General features: G+C 36.4%; 1 protein-coding gene across 1 annotated transcript in view; it reads right to left on the bottom strand.

Moving 5' to 3' along the window:
- Positions 1-17974, bottom strand: part of LOC143236334 (agrin-like) — a 398571-nt gene extending 380597 nt beyond the window's left edge. The window contains 1 exon segment of the mRNA XM_076474633.1: positions 17396-17974. Within this exon segment, the coding sequence (XP_076330748.1) occupies positions 17396-17816 (421 nt within the window). The 5' untranslated portion in view covers positions 17817-17974.
- Positions 17975-18815: the final 841 nt, after the last annotated feature.

The raw sequence follows: 18815 nt of genomic DNA on the forward strand, positions 1-18815 counted from the left end.
TAGAAGACTGAACTGAATATTATTATTTGAATTTGTAAAATATTGGTATATTAAGAGTAATTTATAATAAGTAATTGTATGACCATTATTATAAATTGCACTGTTGTTTGTATATCAATATATATTTGTGTTAAATAAAATTGTTCGTTTCAATCTTGCTGGTAACAGAAGCGTAGCCAGAAATGGCCATGAAAGGAAGGGGGGGGTATTATATATATAGGCCTATATTTATAATATATAACTTAAAGTTATCAGGCCCAGCAAAGTAAGCCTACAGTCCTGTCATCAACATATAAAATATAGAGTCGCTCAGAAGAGTGCAAAATATATGTATAGTGTCTGTAATCTGTATTCAAATATCATGGACAGTGTATGTTCAGATTCCCTGGATTTCAAGAACTAACTTCACAAATAAACAGTGGGTGGCAGCGAAGCAGGCTGGTAGCACCATTCACTATAGATGGCGCCAATGGTACTGTGAATGTCTCGTTGACAAAAATAATGTGTTTGTTTGTTTGTTTTTGAATTTCGCACGAAGCTACTCGAGGGCTATTTGTGCTAGCCGTCCCCAGTTTAGCAGCGTAAGACTAGAGGGAAGGCAGCTAGTCATCACCACCCACCGCCAACTCTTGGGCTACTCTTTTACTAACGAATAGTGGGATTGACCGTAACTTTATAACGCCCCCACGGATGAAAGGGCGAGCATGTTTGGCGCGATTGGGATACGAACCCGCGACCCTCATATTACGAGTCGCACGCCTTAACACGTTTGGCCATGCCGGGCCTAAAAGAATGTGACGTTGACAAACAGAGGTTGCGCTAAACAATCATTCACTATGTCAAACCTGAAAGAGTAAAAGACACTGCATGGGTTCTTTAAACCCATTCATGAGGCTGAACCTGATCAATCTGATGCAGCCAATCAGGTTGAATCAGAATTATCAACTGAACTGTCAGAATCATCACCGTGACCTTCTATCAGTGCTGCCACTACCACCTCAGGTCCAGTCTGGGACATTGGAAATTACATTTCTGATGATGTGAGCATTGGTTTGTTTGTTAGTTTTTGAATTTTTAGGAGAAACTAGTATTTTTCTTCCCTTCTCATATTAATTTCGGTGTTGCCGTCTTGATATGAAAATGATTTCCTTTTTCTCGATGATTTACATACATGTTATAACAAATCAAATGCTTGCATCTAATGCAGTATTATTTCCTTTGTTATATCAACTAATACCACATTAGCACGAATTGAAACATGACTCTCGGGGAAAAACACTTTTGAATGACCTAAAAAACGAAATTTGTGTAAACCGCAAAACAAAATTCTTGTTTTTAACTGCACTTAATTATTCATACAAATATTATCAATAACTGAACAATATATTATGCCCATTATACAATAATTTAACGATACGATTAACTAAGGAAGTTTTGGATGAGTTACGTTTAGAATGGATTTAGTGGTATGACAAACATTGGCACTTAATGGAGTTTCACAATGGATTACGTTTATTATAAATTGGTAGAACAATCAGATTAACAGTTAAGTTATTTTCAGAATAAATTAAGTTTGGTATAAACTGACAGGACAATCAGAGTAATAGTTAAGGGCTTTTCAGAGTGGATTAAGCTAAAAACATCGCTGTGGTATGACGAAATCGAAAACAAAAAGAAAAACTTATATCACGAAAAAAAGATGTTTTAATATTCACTGCTTAATGTAAATAAGTTTTGTATTTATAATGTTCTGAGAGATTTATAGAACAAGCTTGACAATCTCATGACTTGTTTATAGTACCTCATCTTCTATAAATTAAAAATATCCTTTTGTTTATCTCGATCTGCTCTTTAGTCGTAGCGACTGAAACTAGTACTGTATATATGTGCGCACACAGATACATAGTTATAAGTATTATAACATGGGATTCGTAGAAAGAAAATTTGAACAAATAAATACAAGCCATAAATCAAATAGGGTGACTGTAATGAGAAGGATAATGTTATTCTTGAAAGAATAGACGTGGCCGAATGGTTCAGGTTCGATCACCGATAAAACAATGCTCTCCACTCAACGGCGACTAGGGTGTATTTTAAAAGTAATGGTAAAATTAGGGACAGTTGGAACAATTAGCGTCTGTGGAGCTTTGCGCACAATTCCGAAAAAAACAACAAATGATTCTAAAAACGAGCAGAAATAAGCTTATGCGGTGAATATTCCGTAAAACACAACACTATTTCATATTGGAAAGTCCGTATAATTCTTCTGTTCTTATAGAAGTATATACAAGTCTTTATTACTTTGATATACGGAAAACATGATTATTGTAGACGGATTCTCCGTGCTCGAGTTGGTCATGGAAATGTTCTTTAACTTCTACTTGGAAAGGTCACCAGTTGGAAAACGGACAAAAATATAAATATCCATTTTCAGTGATGTCGAGAAAACCCACTTGTAGAGAAATATATATGCAAAAACGGCTCGTTTGGGTTGAGAAAATATTTTACGTAGAAAGCGAACAACGTTTTGACCTTCTTCGGTCATCGTCAGGCTCACAAAGAAAGAAAGAGGTAAGTGACCGGAAGCTGACCACATGTTTGGAAGGGGTTGTGTAACTGAGTGTCGGAATGTAGATGGCGGTGTTAGATGTTTGAATATATACTTTTATGTTAATTATTTTATTATTTTTAATATAGGTATAAAGGTGTTCCTTTATATTGGTTTATTTTGGGTTTAAGCTGTCGTATAAGTAAGATTTCTTTAATTCTGCGTTTGTTTATGTTTGTTTCCTTATTTAGTATTTGAGTGTTTTCTATGGTTATGTTGTGTTTATTTGACTTGCAGTGTTCGAAAACGTGTGAAGGTGACTTTTTATGTTCTTTGATTCTGGTTTCCGTTTTTCTACTTGTTTCTCCAATATAGAAGTCGTGGCAGTTATCACATTGTATTTTATAAATAATGTTGGTGTGGTGTTTGTTAGTGTAGTTTTTATATAGTATAGACCTCAGTTTTGTGCCTGATTTTGAATAAATTTGGTATTTACTGGAATGTCATATTTTGTTACTAGTTTTTGCCAAATGTTGGTTATTTTTCTGCTGATGTCAGAAATATATGGTATGCAACAGTATATGGTTTCGTGATTTTTTGATTCGTGAGATATATTTACTTTAGTTGGTTGATTTTGCTTTCTGTCTAGGTGTGTGCATATAATGTTTTCTACGGTTCGTGGAGGAGACTTATTGATGTTGATAAAGTATTGTTTTATTTTGTCTAATTCATCGTTAATTTTATCTGGTGAGCATAGTTTTATGGCTGTGTCTATTTGGTTTCTTAGTATGTTGAGTTTTTGTTTTGTTTCATGTGCTGAGTCCCAAGGAATGTTTTGTCCAGTATGGGTGATTTTTCGGTGGATTTCTGTTTTGAATTGTGTGTCGGCTCTTGTAATTTTTAGGTTAAGAAATGATATTTGATTGCTTTCTTCCTGTTCACATGTGAAGTTAATGTTGGGATGTATAGAGTTAATGTGATTGAAAATATTAAGTATGTGTTCTGTAGATGTGAATCCCGCAACCGTGTCATCTACATATCTGTACCAGTATAGTGGTGGATATAATGCTGTGTTAATTGCTTGTGTTTCAATTTGTGTCATAAAAATATTAGCTTCAACTGGTGATACTGGGTTGCCCATGCTTAGGCCATTTGTTTGTATATAGTTTTGGTTGTTGAACATGAACTTTGTCTTCATCGTGGTGAATTCTATGAGGGTTGCTAATTGAAAATATCCATTTTCTTCTATGAATTACATAATTAACTCACACACGGGCCAAACAATTTGGTCAGAAGAGCCTCAAAGCTCAGAAGGAGGGTGGGATCATCACCACCCGCTGCGCTCTGTGGTTACTTCAAACCAAATGACGGGAGGCTCTATTATGGTCATTACACGTACACATTTGAAAGTACATAACGTATTCAATAGTATATCGCGAGTCTAACCTTAGACTTTTCGATCTGCAACTAGGCACAATTTCCGTTAAACACCAGGCCTTCCGAAATTAGAAGGTAAATGTTTCACTCACGAATAAAACGTGCAGTTAAAAGTCGAACAAAATTAAGAATTTTTCCAAAGTTTTACTCTAAATTTTTTTTCACAGCGACCAGCACAGCCTTCCTTCAAAATAGTTTACAGTACATTCAGTGTGCTTTATAGAAGCACGACGTTGCATTCCGGTTGTAAACACGTCCGACGCTCCACTCATCACTACAACATGTGTCCTTAAACGTTTAGAGGAGAAAAATATGGCTTTCTAAGCCTAACGAGGGTCAAAACAACCAAGGACTTTTATTTTTATTTTAAACTTGATCTATTATTTTACTTGTTGAGACGCTTGGATTCTCGATGACAGCGCCTCTCCTACCCCTACCAACAAGTCAAGAACTTCGAGGAAGGTGTGAGACGTAAAATGACATTTATTATTGTGTATTTCGTTATCAAATGTCTTTCTTTAGAATTTTAATAGTGGGAATAGCTGGTCATTAAAAAACTAAGCCTGGAACGTTCTTGTAACCTCAGTGGTGTAGTCACGAAATATTTTACTCAAAAGTTTATTTATTTTTCAATTTCTTTAGGGTTTATAGATGCTCGAAAACATTAACACATGTGACGTCCATATATTTTAAAAAGACATACAAATCGCCAAATTATCGGATTTTTACATTTACCTATATTTTACAAAGCGTAGTCTCTTTAAAGTAATTATAGCAAAGTTAATTCCAAGCACATCACTAACTTAAAAAGTAATGTCGTGTAGCAAGTTAAATCGTGAATACATTACTAGCTTTAAAGCCCCCCAGTGGCACAGTGGAATGTCTATGGACTCAGATCGCTAAAAACCGAGTTTTGATACCCATGGTAGGCAGAGCACAGATAGCCCATGCTGGAGCTTTGTGCTTAATTCTAAACAAACGGATACTATCTTTAAAGTAGTGGCGTGTAGCAAGGTAAACCTTGCATTAATAAGTGTTGAAAAAACTACTTTGTGTGAGTAAAAAAAAAAAAAATAGAGTAAATGATTATCTTCGGCGGTTTTAACGATTTTTTTCTGAACTGAAGGTAGTCTGTATCTTGCATGGCGTGGCCAAAACTTTTATTTAAAATACTTAACAGGTAAAACCTGGCACTTGTCTCATTACAATGTGCCGTAGGCCAAAGGTAGGTTTGTTTATCTCTAGCAGAACAAACAACGAGACAAAGAAAAACCTTTCCTTAACTAAGCGAACGATTTTGCTTTTTAAATGAATGCACCCATATTTACAGCAGCTAACAGTACTTACGTCATGTTTGAAGTTACACAAACTGTACTTGTCACTCGTGTTTCCGTAGTGACTGGTGATTTGAACACGCAGTTCGAATTCGTGAAGTGTAACAGCTTAATAAATTATTATATATTACTTTCAAAGTTAGGAAACGAAAGGGTTCTTAATGGAAATACAGTTAGAGACCCAATATACCTGTAACGTAAGCCTAATAGAGACCGACTATACCTGTAACGTAAGCCTAAGATTCTTCTAAATGTAAGTTTGTTTATATTTTGAATTTCGCACAAAGCTACTCGAGGGCTATCTGTGCTAGCCGTCCCTAATTTAGCAATGTAAGACTAGAGGAAAGGCAGCTAGTCATCACCACCCACTGCCAACTCTTATGCTACTCATTTACCAACGAATAATGGGATTGACCGAACATGTTAACGTCCCCACCGCTGAAAGGGTTAGCATGTTTTGTATGACGAGGATTCGAGCCCATGGCCCTCTGATTACGAGTCAAGTGCCTTAACCACCTGGCCATGCTGGGCCATTTTTTAGATGTGTTTAGTGGTAAAGTTAAGTTTCGGAGTGTGTGTTTTCTTATAGCAAAGCCATATCTGGCTATCTGCTGAACCCACCGAGGGGAATCGAACCCCTGATTTTAGCGTTGTAAATCCGTAGACGTACCACTGTACTAGCGTGGTGCTATAGGTTTTGGAATATCGTTGGTCACGTTATTCTAATCAAACAAGTCAAAATAACTGAATTAATAACACGAACCATCACAACAACAGCTAATTTAGTACCAGTTAGCATCTAAACAGCTAGTAACATTGTTGGAACACATTACGAATTTTCTAGGGAGCATTTCTGAAACGTATTTTAAACTGTTCCTTCCGGCTTTTACAATTATCTTAAACATAAACAATCTTAAGCTGTGCAATTATTAACCGCCGGAACAACTAAAGGAATCTCTATATTACATTGTAATGAAACGGCTAATAATACATCTACATGTATGAAAGTGAAACCACCTGCTAAAGAATAAATTTATTACTGCTTATTAGTAAAAAACAAAATTGATTTTTATAACAATTTCTTATAGGACATCGACCAATCGCTGTATTCCTTTACCGATGTTTAACAACTATCTTTATAGAACATATATAGTCGTTAAGGCACTCAAATCGTAGTATGAAGATCGCAGATTCGAGAACCCGTCACATCAAGCATACTCGCCCTTTTAGCCCTATGGGCGTTATAATGCGACGGTCAATCCCACTATTCGTTAGTAAAAGAGTAGCCCAATAGTTGGCGATAGATGGTGATGACTAGTTGCCTTCCTTCTAGTCTTACACTGCAAAATTAGGGAAGGCTAGCATAGATAGTCTTCGTGTAGCTTTGCGCGAAATTCAAACCAAACCAAACCATTGTTTACCAACCAACTTTATAGGATATATACCAATCGCTGTATTTCTACAATAACAAAAGAAGAACCATCGCAAACATGAAAGATTGATAAAACGCCTCGGAGAAAAAAAAACACACATACTTAAATATAGATTTAATGAGATTACTAAGAGGTTGAAAGGTCAATTCACGTTTTAATTTCATCCGAATATCGTTAGTGATGCTCAAACTTAACAAGTACGTTTGTGAAATTAATAGGATTTGTACCGTGAAAGCGACTTCAGAATGCAGCGAAACAGAAATAACATTTTTCTTGTAATTAGACAATTCTTGCCCATTATAATTGTTTAAAGTGAAGTATTACAGGAAATGTATTAATCAACTACAACACGCTAGGTAAAATAGTATATATCATCGGACACATAAACAGTTTCACTTCCCCCTAAGTGATGCCTCACTGAGGAATTTTTATTAAGCCTAACGTAAGAGGTTTTTCCAATATCATCGTCACGTAACTCTCACACGTTCCGCTATGAAAATTGTATAACGCAAGAACGTATACAGAGATTTTGGAAGTGACACCTAGACAGGATTCGCAACAAATTGGAATTAAAATAAGAAAAAAAAATTACAGTAATTAAATCAAAACCAAAACCTAGTTAATAAGAAGAGACGTGAGTAAAATGTGACGTCAGAGCGCTACGTATTCCTGCCACATATGAGTCGATTTCAAACATTGTCAGTGGCAGGGCGGAGCCCCCACTTAACTAGCCATTGCATTCTTATTAATTCTCAACTGTTTCGCATCGAATAGTCTGCCCCGGAGGTTCAAAAGTTCGTCCACCGGGTTTCACCTGAGAGTTTGTCAGGAAGAGAACGTTAATGTGGGTGATGGAAGTTTCTAGCTGATACAGTCACCATATATTATCTGTGACATCTTCTACTTAACGTGAGAGTCACGGTCTCCCATCCACATTTCATAATACCGTTTATGCATGCAGGCTCTTACCAACAACTGACATAATACATCTCACGACTGTGTACGTCATACCCTGATTAAATGATCATGTCCCACCTTCTCTTTTCACTGGTGTATCTGCCTCAGCTTATTTACCGCTTCAATTTAGATTTTTTTTTCTTTCGAGTGGTAGAATGATAATGTATGGATAATATAACTCAGGGTGTGGTGGCTTAGAAACCGCCAAGATAAAGTGTCAGTAATTTGTAAGGTTTTATATTGATTACTACATATCACAGAATTTATTAAAACACACGTTTGATTAGAAACATTAAATTATGTCAATACCTGTAAACTAAAACTAATAGTTACTGTCATCTACAACCGTTTCATGAATATTTTATGGTATATTGAACAAACATAACGCAGGTGTGTTTTACGTACAGTGGCACGTATTATTAAGCCTCGTTAGCAAAGGAACCGGTAAACTTGGAAGTGTTGCACCATGAAAAGTAGGAAAAGTTCCCTACGTAGGGACTTGGATAACGATACACATTCGAATTTCTTCGATTACATTGGAAGGGTGAAAGATTCCAACTCTGTTTCTCGGCCAAAATGGCTATGTGTTTTTGTCCAGCAAGAATCGGCCCGGCATGGCCAAGCGTGTTAAGGCGTGCGACTCGTAATCTGAGGGTCGCGGGTTCGCATCCCCGTCGCGCCAAACATGCTCGCTCTTTCAGCCGTGGGGCGTTGTAATGTGACGGTCAATCCCACTATTCGTTGGTAAAAGAGTAGCCCAAAAGTTGGCGGTGGGTGGTGATGACTAGCTGCCTTCCCTTTAGTCTTACACTGCTAAATTAGGGACGGCCAGCACAGAGAGCCCTCGAGTAGCTTTTTGCGAAATTCCAAAACAAACAAAACAAACCAGCAAGAATCGAGCATGCGCTTTGCAAATAATTCGAATCATTACTGAATTGTGTAATATAAATATCACATCACCTCCTCTTTAACGAATGAACAGTAGGTGTTTTTTTTATCAGATAATAAAATAATCTAATAGATTCAATAGAAGTCTTACGTATCCAGAGCATCTAGACAAACATCTAATGTTGTGAACTACCTACGCTTTATAAAACCAACATCAATGCTTCCATAGCTGATGTCATCCAGTGGCACAGCAGCATGTCTACATATTTAAAGTGTTAGAAACCCTGTGTCAGGACCAGCAGTGAGCAGATTGTGTAGTTCTGTGCTTAAATAGAAACAAACCTACACTTGATAGTCATAATTACGCACTATTGCCCATTATCATAATTTCCACTGTAACAGGTTTCTGCAATGGACAGTAAGGTCAGTCTTAGATCACACAAGTTTTGATAAAGTTTCAACAACCGTTTAACTAAACTGAAGGCATAAAATACTTTTGATAGGTATGTGATACAATTGTACCGTTTATATTCTTCATAACGATAACGATCGTTGATTTCTATGAGGGATTAGAAAACAGAAAAACTTTAGGTTTTCCAGTTTATATCAACTTTAAATTGATATTCATTTATCAATACGAAAGGTACAGGGTGGCCCGTAAGTCCCTACCCATCCATATGTTGTGTCTAAACAACGTTGTAATACTAATGATGAGTTGAAGGCAGCTGTTGCCGCGACATTTGGAACAATATCCCCTGCTATGTTGAGGAAAATGTCTCACAGAACATGGCGTCGCATAATATTATGCAACGAGAATGAGGGACAGCACACAGATACACTGGATACATAAGATATATGGATGGGTAAGGACCTACGGGCCACCCTGTACGTCTAGTTTTACTACAGCTTTTTTGTGGGTCGGAAGGATCTCCTTCGTAACGAGAGTTTACGTTCTCATCAACACGATGTAAATTGTACTCTTAACCAATATTCAAAACTTTGTAGAAAAAGAGTCATCAACATGTTGTATACATTACACCATGGTAAACAACTAAAAAAAACTATGTGGACAAAGAGTAATCAACATACTGTAAATTATTAATTACACCACGTGGAGTACAAATCACAAGTGTTTCGTTACTTTTGAAGTTTTATCTTCTCATCCTAAATGATGTGGTAGATATTATGAAGTAATTATTCAGACTGTGTTATGGTATCGACGCTTTTTATAAACTAGCGAAGTATGATCACAATTAATTACACGTGTCAGAAGACATTAGTATTAACTCTAGTGTATTTCTTAAAGTTACTACGTTTATTGTGTCCCAGTCGGCACGAAGAGGTCTGGATTGAGCGAAACGCGTCGTCAGCAACGGCTACTGTGTTTAGAATCCTATTATTATATACTCTTCTATTTTTTGAACATCCCTTAAGGACTAAATAAAGAATGTAATATTAAGGAATGTAACATTCCTATTATTAATGCCCTATGATAAGTATAATTAATTAAGTTTCAATATTTTTGTTTGCTATAAAACATAACTTTGATTCCTATTTTATAGGATATTATCGAAGTTGGAAAGCCTAGATTGTTGTAAATATTATTATAATATCATTATTGATTAGTCTGATAAATGGATAATAATCTGTCACCTAAACAAAAAAAAATGGAACATTTATTAAACAAATTTTAAATTCAGGGCACGTTGTAAACAACAATGTAAGTAAATACACACTGAAATATCATTGTAAGACTGTTACTAGGGTGCCTGAAGCACATGGTATGTTCATTGTAAGACTGTTACTAGGGTGCCTGAAGCACATGGTATGTTCATTGTAAGGCTGTTATTTGTGGGTCTGAATTACATTGTACGTCATTATAAGGTTGTTGCTATGGTGTCTGAATAACCTTGTACATTGATATGAGGTTGTTACTGTGTTATCTGAGTCACATTGTAAGTTCTTTGTAAGACTGTTGCTGTGGTGTCTGAATCACATTGTACGTTTCTTGTGACGCTGTTGCTAAGATGTCTGAAGATCAAACTGATGACGCAATAGTATTACAAGAAAAGACGAGCGAACTTTCATTGGATTGGAAAAAGTTTATTCGACTTAAAAAAACAAAAACTGTTTTAAACGTGAAGCTCTTTTCTTAGCGGAAATCTGCTTTCGTAAGTAATTTATAACGGGAAAGCTAGTCAATATAACGAACTTGAAAATCCATATTTTACATGGAAAAACTGCAGTATTTGACAGCAGTCATCAACCCAATTAGAACGGCTGGTAAAAAATAAAAATGTAGTTTACGATGGCTGACCAAAGGAAGGTGGCTTGGTGAAAAGGAACTGTATTCTTAATTATAGTTCTTTCAGTAGCACCGCTAGGTGGCTCTCTTGTTTTGAGCCGGACTTACCATATTCGATCAACCGTGTTACAAGCTCATTATCATCAATAGTTTATGGATAATTCAACATTAACACAAAAGTGCATTTTCAGCATTTCAAAATAAAATAACACCTTTCTCAGCTTGACTTTCCTGAAAATGATTGGTCACTTGTAGCCACATGAATGTTACGTGAACTTCATCTTCATTCGTTACGACGAGGGCCAGATAGCCCCGTAGCTTTGCGCCTGTGAACCTCAATCAACCAATCAACGTAACGATTAGAAACTAACGTGTCTCTTCACTTTTTAAAATTCTTGTAGAGAATGTTAATTTGTTCTATTGTATCTTAACCCTCACTTTATAGATACAAGAACGTTACGTTCTGTTTGGCTTATCCTCACTTGATAGATACAAGAACGTTACGTTCCGCTTGGCTTATCCTCACTTGATAGATACAAGAACGTTACATTCTGCTTGGCTTATCCTCACTTCGTAGATACAAGAACGTTACGTTCTGCTTGGCTTAACCTCACTTGGTAGATACAAGAACGTTACATTCTGCTTGGCTTATCCTCACTTCGTAGATACAAGAACATTACATTCTGCTTTGCTTATCCTCACTTCATAGATACAAGAACGTTACGTTCTGCTTGGCTTATTTTCACATTTTATTGATGTTGTATCAAGAATCTTACGTTTCCTACTGCTGATTTTATGCTTTATTTCACGTCACGTGTATACGAAACGTTCTGTACATCCTATGTGGTCTTATGGATAGGATACCAAGCTCTCACTCAGGAGGCCAGGTGGGTTAAGGCGTTCGACTCGTAATCTGAGGGTTGCGGACTCGAATTCCCGTCGCACCAAACCCTTTCACCCGTGAGGGCATTATAATGTGACGGTCAATCCCATTATTTTGTTGGTAAAAGAGTAACCCAAGACTTGGCGGTGAGTGATGACTAGCTGCCTTCCCTCTAGTCTTACACTGCTTTATTAGGGACGGCTAACGCAGATAGTCCTTGAGTAGCTTTGCGCGAAATTCAAAAACACGCAAACTGTTTCTTTGTTTTTTAAAATAAAATTACAACACTAAAGATAACATATTAACATTATACGAACAAGTTTGCTTTTGCCTTAGTTAAACGTGATTTAGTCTTAGCCCATTTCGGTCGGTCAGGGGTTAAATTGATGTTATTTTTAATTCAGCACGAACTGAACATTTGTAGAATGTTAAGAATATTTCATGACCAAGGAGAAATTAATTAAAACCTGAACCAGAGTGTCGAGTTCAAAACGAACTTTATCTGTTTCTGATCCCAAGTTAAAGAAGGAACATGAAGACGGCAAGTCTGCAACTAAAGCTAGTTTATTTTTTCGACAACTTCAGAATTTTGAATGACTAAAGTGTGAGGGGACTTCCCCTGACTTGTTTCTGATGTGGGACGACCTTTCACAGTAATTATAAACTCACACAATAACTAAAAAACACTAGTTTCATGCGATGTTGTCACGCACTTAAAGTTCTGTAAGACTTCGCGGTTGGTGCTCCACAAATTTACTGATTTCTCAACAGCACAGAGTCACGCGGTGACCGTTCAGTAAGCGTTCGCAATCGGTGCACCATTCGATAACCTCAAACTTATATAACAACACCTTAAACCACACCACGTTGCCAAAGCGCTCACCGTTCAATAAACTCTCGCGATTGGTGGAAGGTCTTCCAACTCTGTAACAATCCACCCACCCACCCACAATCATACCTCGAACAATGATGTGTCATGTTGCTGAAAGGCGTACGTGGTTGCCAGTTTATAAATTGACCACGCTTGTACGCTTAATTAGAGTAGCTGACGTGAACTTGACGGAATGTTGTGTATAGAATTGAACAACCAGTAAATGACGCCCTCCTTTAACCACATCACCCTTCCTTTTACTGACAATAGTCTTCTAAGTTTGGCCCTCTAAGAAAATGATGGATTATGGGAATGAAAGAAACACCAATCATTGAATGTCATAGCTGTGACGGCTCGGTGGTTTCATTAACGTCACTTTTTACAACATGTTACAGTAAAGAAAAACACACAATAGGTTACTACATTAAACATACTGCAAGAATTATCTGACGACAAGGTTTTCTACAACTTAATTGCAACCAAATGTCGCTGATGTCTATAAAATTTTCGAAAATAACCATTAAAAGTTTGTAAAGAAATACAAAGCTGCACGATGGGTTATCTGCCCACCATTAGTATCGAAGTCCGGTTTCTATCATTGTAAGTCCGTGGACATTCCACTGTGCCACTAGGGAAACAACGACTTAAAAAAGACTGAAAACCGAGGACAATTAATAAGGTACATTGAAAAACTTATGTACTGCAGAAAGCTATGTGTTCGTGTAACACTAAAATATACAACTAATAAAAAACTGTTTGCTGGAAAAGTACACGAACGTTATCGTCTTCAACAGATGATAAAAAAAAGAAGAGAGAGAATCGGTTTCAAACAAGACTCTAATCTCAAAAGACCTCTATGAATATATTAATTTGGACATATTTACGTATCTTCGTCAGCACGACGACGTGCGAGTCTTGTGATTTAATATGCGAGTTCTTCCGAAAGTGTTTTTTTTTCTTTCGTTGCTACTAAGTTGAACGTTAGTCATAAAGACATAGTAGTAAATTCATACACACACACGTTAAGCCAATAACCCACTGTAACTAAAACAAATATGACAATTTTTTTCCTTTTAATTATCACACGTTCCATTTTACAAATTCTCCCTCTTTAATGTTATTTTTATCGAGTACATTCAAGCCATAATTTTAAAGTTCCTCATATTTATCCTCGGTACGCCTCAGTATTGAAGGGATATTAACGGCTTTCCTACTGAGGAGACATTATTTCTAAGCTCGTCTCCAGGTGACCTTCGCCTCAAAATAGGACATACCATAAATTTATATAAAAAACTTTGGTTATATATAAAACTAGAATTCAAAGTACTATATTTTCAACAAGATACTTTATCGGACGTAGGAGTTCAAACATTCTGATGCCTATTCTCCGTAATAATCGTTAAATATTATTTCACTTTCTACATTATAAAAATTATAGTTTTAAGAAACGAATATGATTTCATCATACTGAGTCTTTGTTTTAAAGATAAAGTTTGTAGACAATAAAATATTAGTTTTAGACTACTCGTGGAAGGCATATTGTAAGGTATTTTTTTACAATATCAGTTAGACGGACAAGTTTGTTTGTTTGTTTTTTGAATTTTGCGCAAAGCTCCACGAGAGCTATCTTCGCTAGCCGTCCCTAATTTAGCGGTGTAAGAATAGAGAGAAGGCAGCTAGTCATCACCATCCACCGCCGACCTTGGGCTACTCTTTTACCAACGAATAGTGGGATTGACCGTCACATTATAGCGCCCCCACGGCTGAAAGGGCGAGCATGTTTGGTGTGACAGGGATTCGAAACCGCGACCCTCAGATTACGAGACCAATGCCTTAACCACCTGGCCATGCCGGGCCTACCTTATAGTGTTAATCCACTAAACATTAGTTTAACTTTTAGTGTTAATCCATTAATTAAGCTTTTGTCAATTCTTAAACGTTTTACATATTTTAGTAGATGAACTGTCTGTGGAAGATTAATGCCAAGTTGCTAATTTATACAAACAGTGTGATAAAACCTGTTAACTGTGGAACTTACAATCTCTAGATACAGTGAATATTATTCATCTACAACATTTTTTCCAAGATGTTAGAATAATGCTATTTTAAATAACGTTTTAGGGTTAATGTCTAGAGTTAGTAAGTATCTGCACGTGAAGTTCTGCTCTGTATGCTGAACAAGCAATCTGTTAACTAGTATTCTTAATTATTAGTCATACTAATTATAATCCATTTACAATTTTATCATATTTATCCGAAATCCCTCCGCAGGTTCATAGAGAACAATCTACAACAGCTCTCCCAATACTGGATAACAAACAGTAACAACACCATTACATTGCTGTAATGCCTGTAACGAACACACCTTTAATGCTTTACTGTTAATACTAAGCCAAAAGATCATGAAAACATTATTAGTTGTAAGTGATCACAACTAACCAGTAGAATGGTCCAATATGATTTTTGTTCTCCATTTGTTACTTGTAATAAAAAATACTTTTAATTATTATTCGAATTTTCATTCTTGATAATTGTGTCAGCTCTCCATTATATATGTTAATAACATAGTTCATTCTTGGGAAAGCTTTATGGAGTTCTCATTTTAGTAACAGTTTTCACAGATGAAAAAATTAATTATTAACATAAATATTTAGATTGTTGATAAGGGATATGAAGAGTTCATTGACATAACATGATGTGATACCAGATAAAGTAGAAGTTAAACTTTTTGTTATTACAGTATATTTATTTGACTATTCATTTAGAAAGCTTTCAACTTAAATAAGCATTTATAAATGTGTAGAGCAGTTTGTAATAATATGGAAACTATTTATTTAGCTTTAGGGGTTTCTAAGTTGTGTTTTATCTTATTTATTGATACAATATCCTAGAATATCATTTTGATTTGTAAAATAATTTGCATATTTATTTTGGATTTCTTATATGTATCAATTATTGCAACTCGCAGATTTGAATTATGCATTGAATTATTAATTGCACACTGTTATATTAATAAACACCAATAATACAGACTAGTAATTTTTGTTGCAGAGAATAATTTAGGTTTTAAGTAAGTTGGTTATTTAAGATATATTTCCTTTAAGCTGCATTGTTTTTTTTATATTATATGACATGAACTCGCACTTGTCTAGATGCTGCTATAATTTGATGTCTCCCGCTAGTACAGCGGTAAGTCTACGGAGTTACAACGCTAAAATCAGGGGTTCGATTCCCCTCGGTGGGCTCAGTTGATAGCCCGATGTGGCTTTGCTATAAAAAAACACACAAAAACACTGCTATAATTTGCAATGTGAAAAGCATGCACAGTTGTACTGTTTTCTTGGGAAGACTCATGTTTTTTTCATAACAAATGTAAATCATTATTTAATAAAGTTAAGGTAATTTGTTTTGTTTTTTGTTGTGAAACATGTGGTCAGTTATATAAATTTTACCTGTCAGTACCAAGCATGTGGGTTTAGTTTGGATCAAAATAAACATTTTTGGTTCATGAAACTTAAATCTTTACAAGCTTATATTATTTTCTTCTTTATTTTACCTTACGCATGGTCTTTCCCTCACCCCCCGCCGCCCCTTGTAGTGTGAAGCATTTATTAATAGACTGATACACTCTTGTAATGATACATTAGAAACCACAGTTCTGGACCCGAAGAGATAAAAGTGATGTTTTAAACGACTGAAACCCATACGTGTTAATTAGTTACATTTCCAGACTGGTTTGGTTATTGAAAATTGCCAAACAAAAAAGTTTCCATAGAAGTGTTCGTATTATTTAATACGAGTAGTGTTTTCTGCACTGATTTAACTTGTCTTTGAAAGTCAGCTTTCGGAAGCTACTTTGAAATGACAGTCGTCTTCAGCAACACCGCGTTGGTTACTATTTTCCCGAGTCACTTTTGAACTTTTGACAAAACCCGATCGCCAGTAAACAGATTTGACAGGAGCACGTCACTCGCTACACTACTGCCAAGTTCGGCATTTTTAAAAACCGCAGTTTCTCAGAAATTGTTAACAGATGTTACCTAAGGCTTTCTGACTGGCACCAAATGGACAGTCGGCGTCGAATCGTTGACACCGCACAGATACCGTGGACTAATTTGGTTAAATCACCCCATTTTTGTACTTATTGTCACGTTCATGGACAAATAAAACAAGTTATCAGAACTGTGAAGGATGGACAAGCATGTTGATTGAACTATTTGATTATTCACGTCACGCTCAAATAGTACTAAAAACTGAAACTAGAGGCAACATAGTAGTTCAGTCAACATGCAAAAGACACATATGAAGATTAAGATGACGTCGTGACGAAGCACGTGGGAAGATATACAGATTATTATAATTAATTCTGTAACAAGCACAGCGTACAAATCAACCCAAACTTCATACAAATCAGGCGTAATCACAATATATAATGTAAGGGTAGTTTTAGTTTCAAACAGCGATTCTCCAAATAGTTACTCTCGGCTGGTATTGTCTGGCCCGTAACATGATTTGTTAGAGAAATAAACGAAAATGAGTCACCTGACAACAAGACATAATATTCACTACTGATAAATATGTAAATCACAAACAGTTTATTTTGTGTTTAATAAACTTTTAACTTAGTTTCTCTAAATCTTGTAACTATAACAAAGCCATGAAAACTAGAAGTGAAAGTAAAGACGATGAGTAGTTTTATAACTTCATAGCTTTTTAGATAAAATATTGTATCTTCTCACCTTTAACTGCTGATATGGCGCGTTTTAAGGTACGCATGCTCACACGAACCACACTAGAGTTTAGACGAAGATGACCATTGGGTAGTTGACTAACCATAAATAATCGGGTGTCTCGTTCTCTTACATCACTGAAACAGATATGAGGGTCACCAAAACCGTCCACTATGACCGTATTTTCAACTAAACCATCATCTCCTTTAATCATTCGTTTCACTTTAACCGATCCACGATACACGTCAATTCCTCTCCGGTAGAGTTTCTCTACTGTCCCTGTAAACACCATATTAGCCAGTTCTTCCCGCTCTTCCAGGGTGACCTCCCGGCAGTAAGAACGACGGCGGCGGAGATGGACATCCGTCAGGATACTGAGCAGACAAGCTGCAACCAGCATCACGTGACGTATTCCTTGACAGGTCCTCATTGAAACAAACAAAGTGATTCTACTGAAACGAATATGTGCAACTAACAGAAAACATTGGCACGTGGGCCAGAAGGTGTTCACGTTCAGTCATCCCGTATCAGTCCCCGTCTGAGGGACAATCTGCTTGTGCTCCATGAGTGTACAGTGGAGTCAGCAATCGGTCTCTTACGCCCGTTGGCCATACATATACCTTCTGACGCGACTAGGGCCCGCCCTTACTCAAATCAAGACCTTCTTGCCAACTGTTACACCTTTTAGCCGTGTTCCTGGAAGGGTTATTTTGGGCAACCTGATCCAGTCAGACTTCACCATACATACAAACTGGTCAGTCAGATCAGATTACATAAAGTGAAACAATAGGCCTATTTATTGATAAACAGTGATAGATAATAATACGTTTAAATTCAGCAGGGCATAAGTCTTTACAGGTTAAAACACATGCTACGAATGTTCTTCTGTGTAAATTGTACCTAGCCTCGAATGGAGATATTTTTAGACATAACCTACTTTATATTCATTAAGCTCCCCCCAAGTGACTTATCGGTAAGTATTAATGCTTATAATGCTAAAAACTGGTATCGATACCCGTAGGGAGCAGAGAATAGATAGCCCCTTGTGTAATTTGTGCTGAGCTACAACCCACAAAAGTAATAATGTAATTAAACAAAGTGTGAAATTATAAGAAATATTTTTTCAACAGATTATGTTCTGAAAAGAAAGAAAGACACATACATGTATTTAAATATTTCAACATACCCTCACGACAAGTAGTCCCCCACTGGCACAGCGATATGTTTGCGGACTTATATAACGCAACAAACCGGGTTTCGATACCCGTGGTAGGCAGACCACAAATAGCCCATTGTGTAGTTATGTGCTTAACTTCAAACAGACTCAGAACAATGATGTTTAGTTCCATCTTGTTTTGTCTTATTTACAACAGTACTGCTTTGGTTCGTTTCTATCATGAAACTACACTAGTCGTTTAACTGGTTCTTC

The sequence above is a fragment of the Tachypleus tridentatus genome, chromosome 1, assembly GCF_004210375.1.
Source record: "Tachypleus tridentatus isolate NWPU-2018 chromosome 1, ASM421037v1, whole genome shotgun sequence".
NCBI classification, from domain to species: Eukaryota; Metazoa; Arthropoda; class Merostomata; order Xiphosura; family Limulidae; genus Tachypleus; species Tachypleus tridentatus.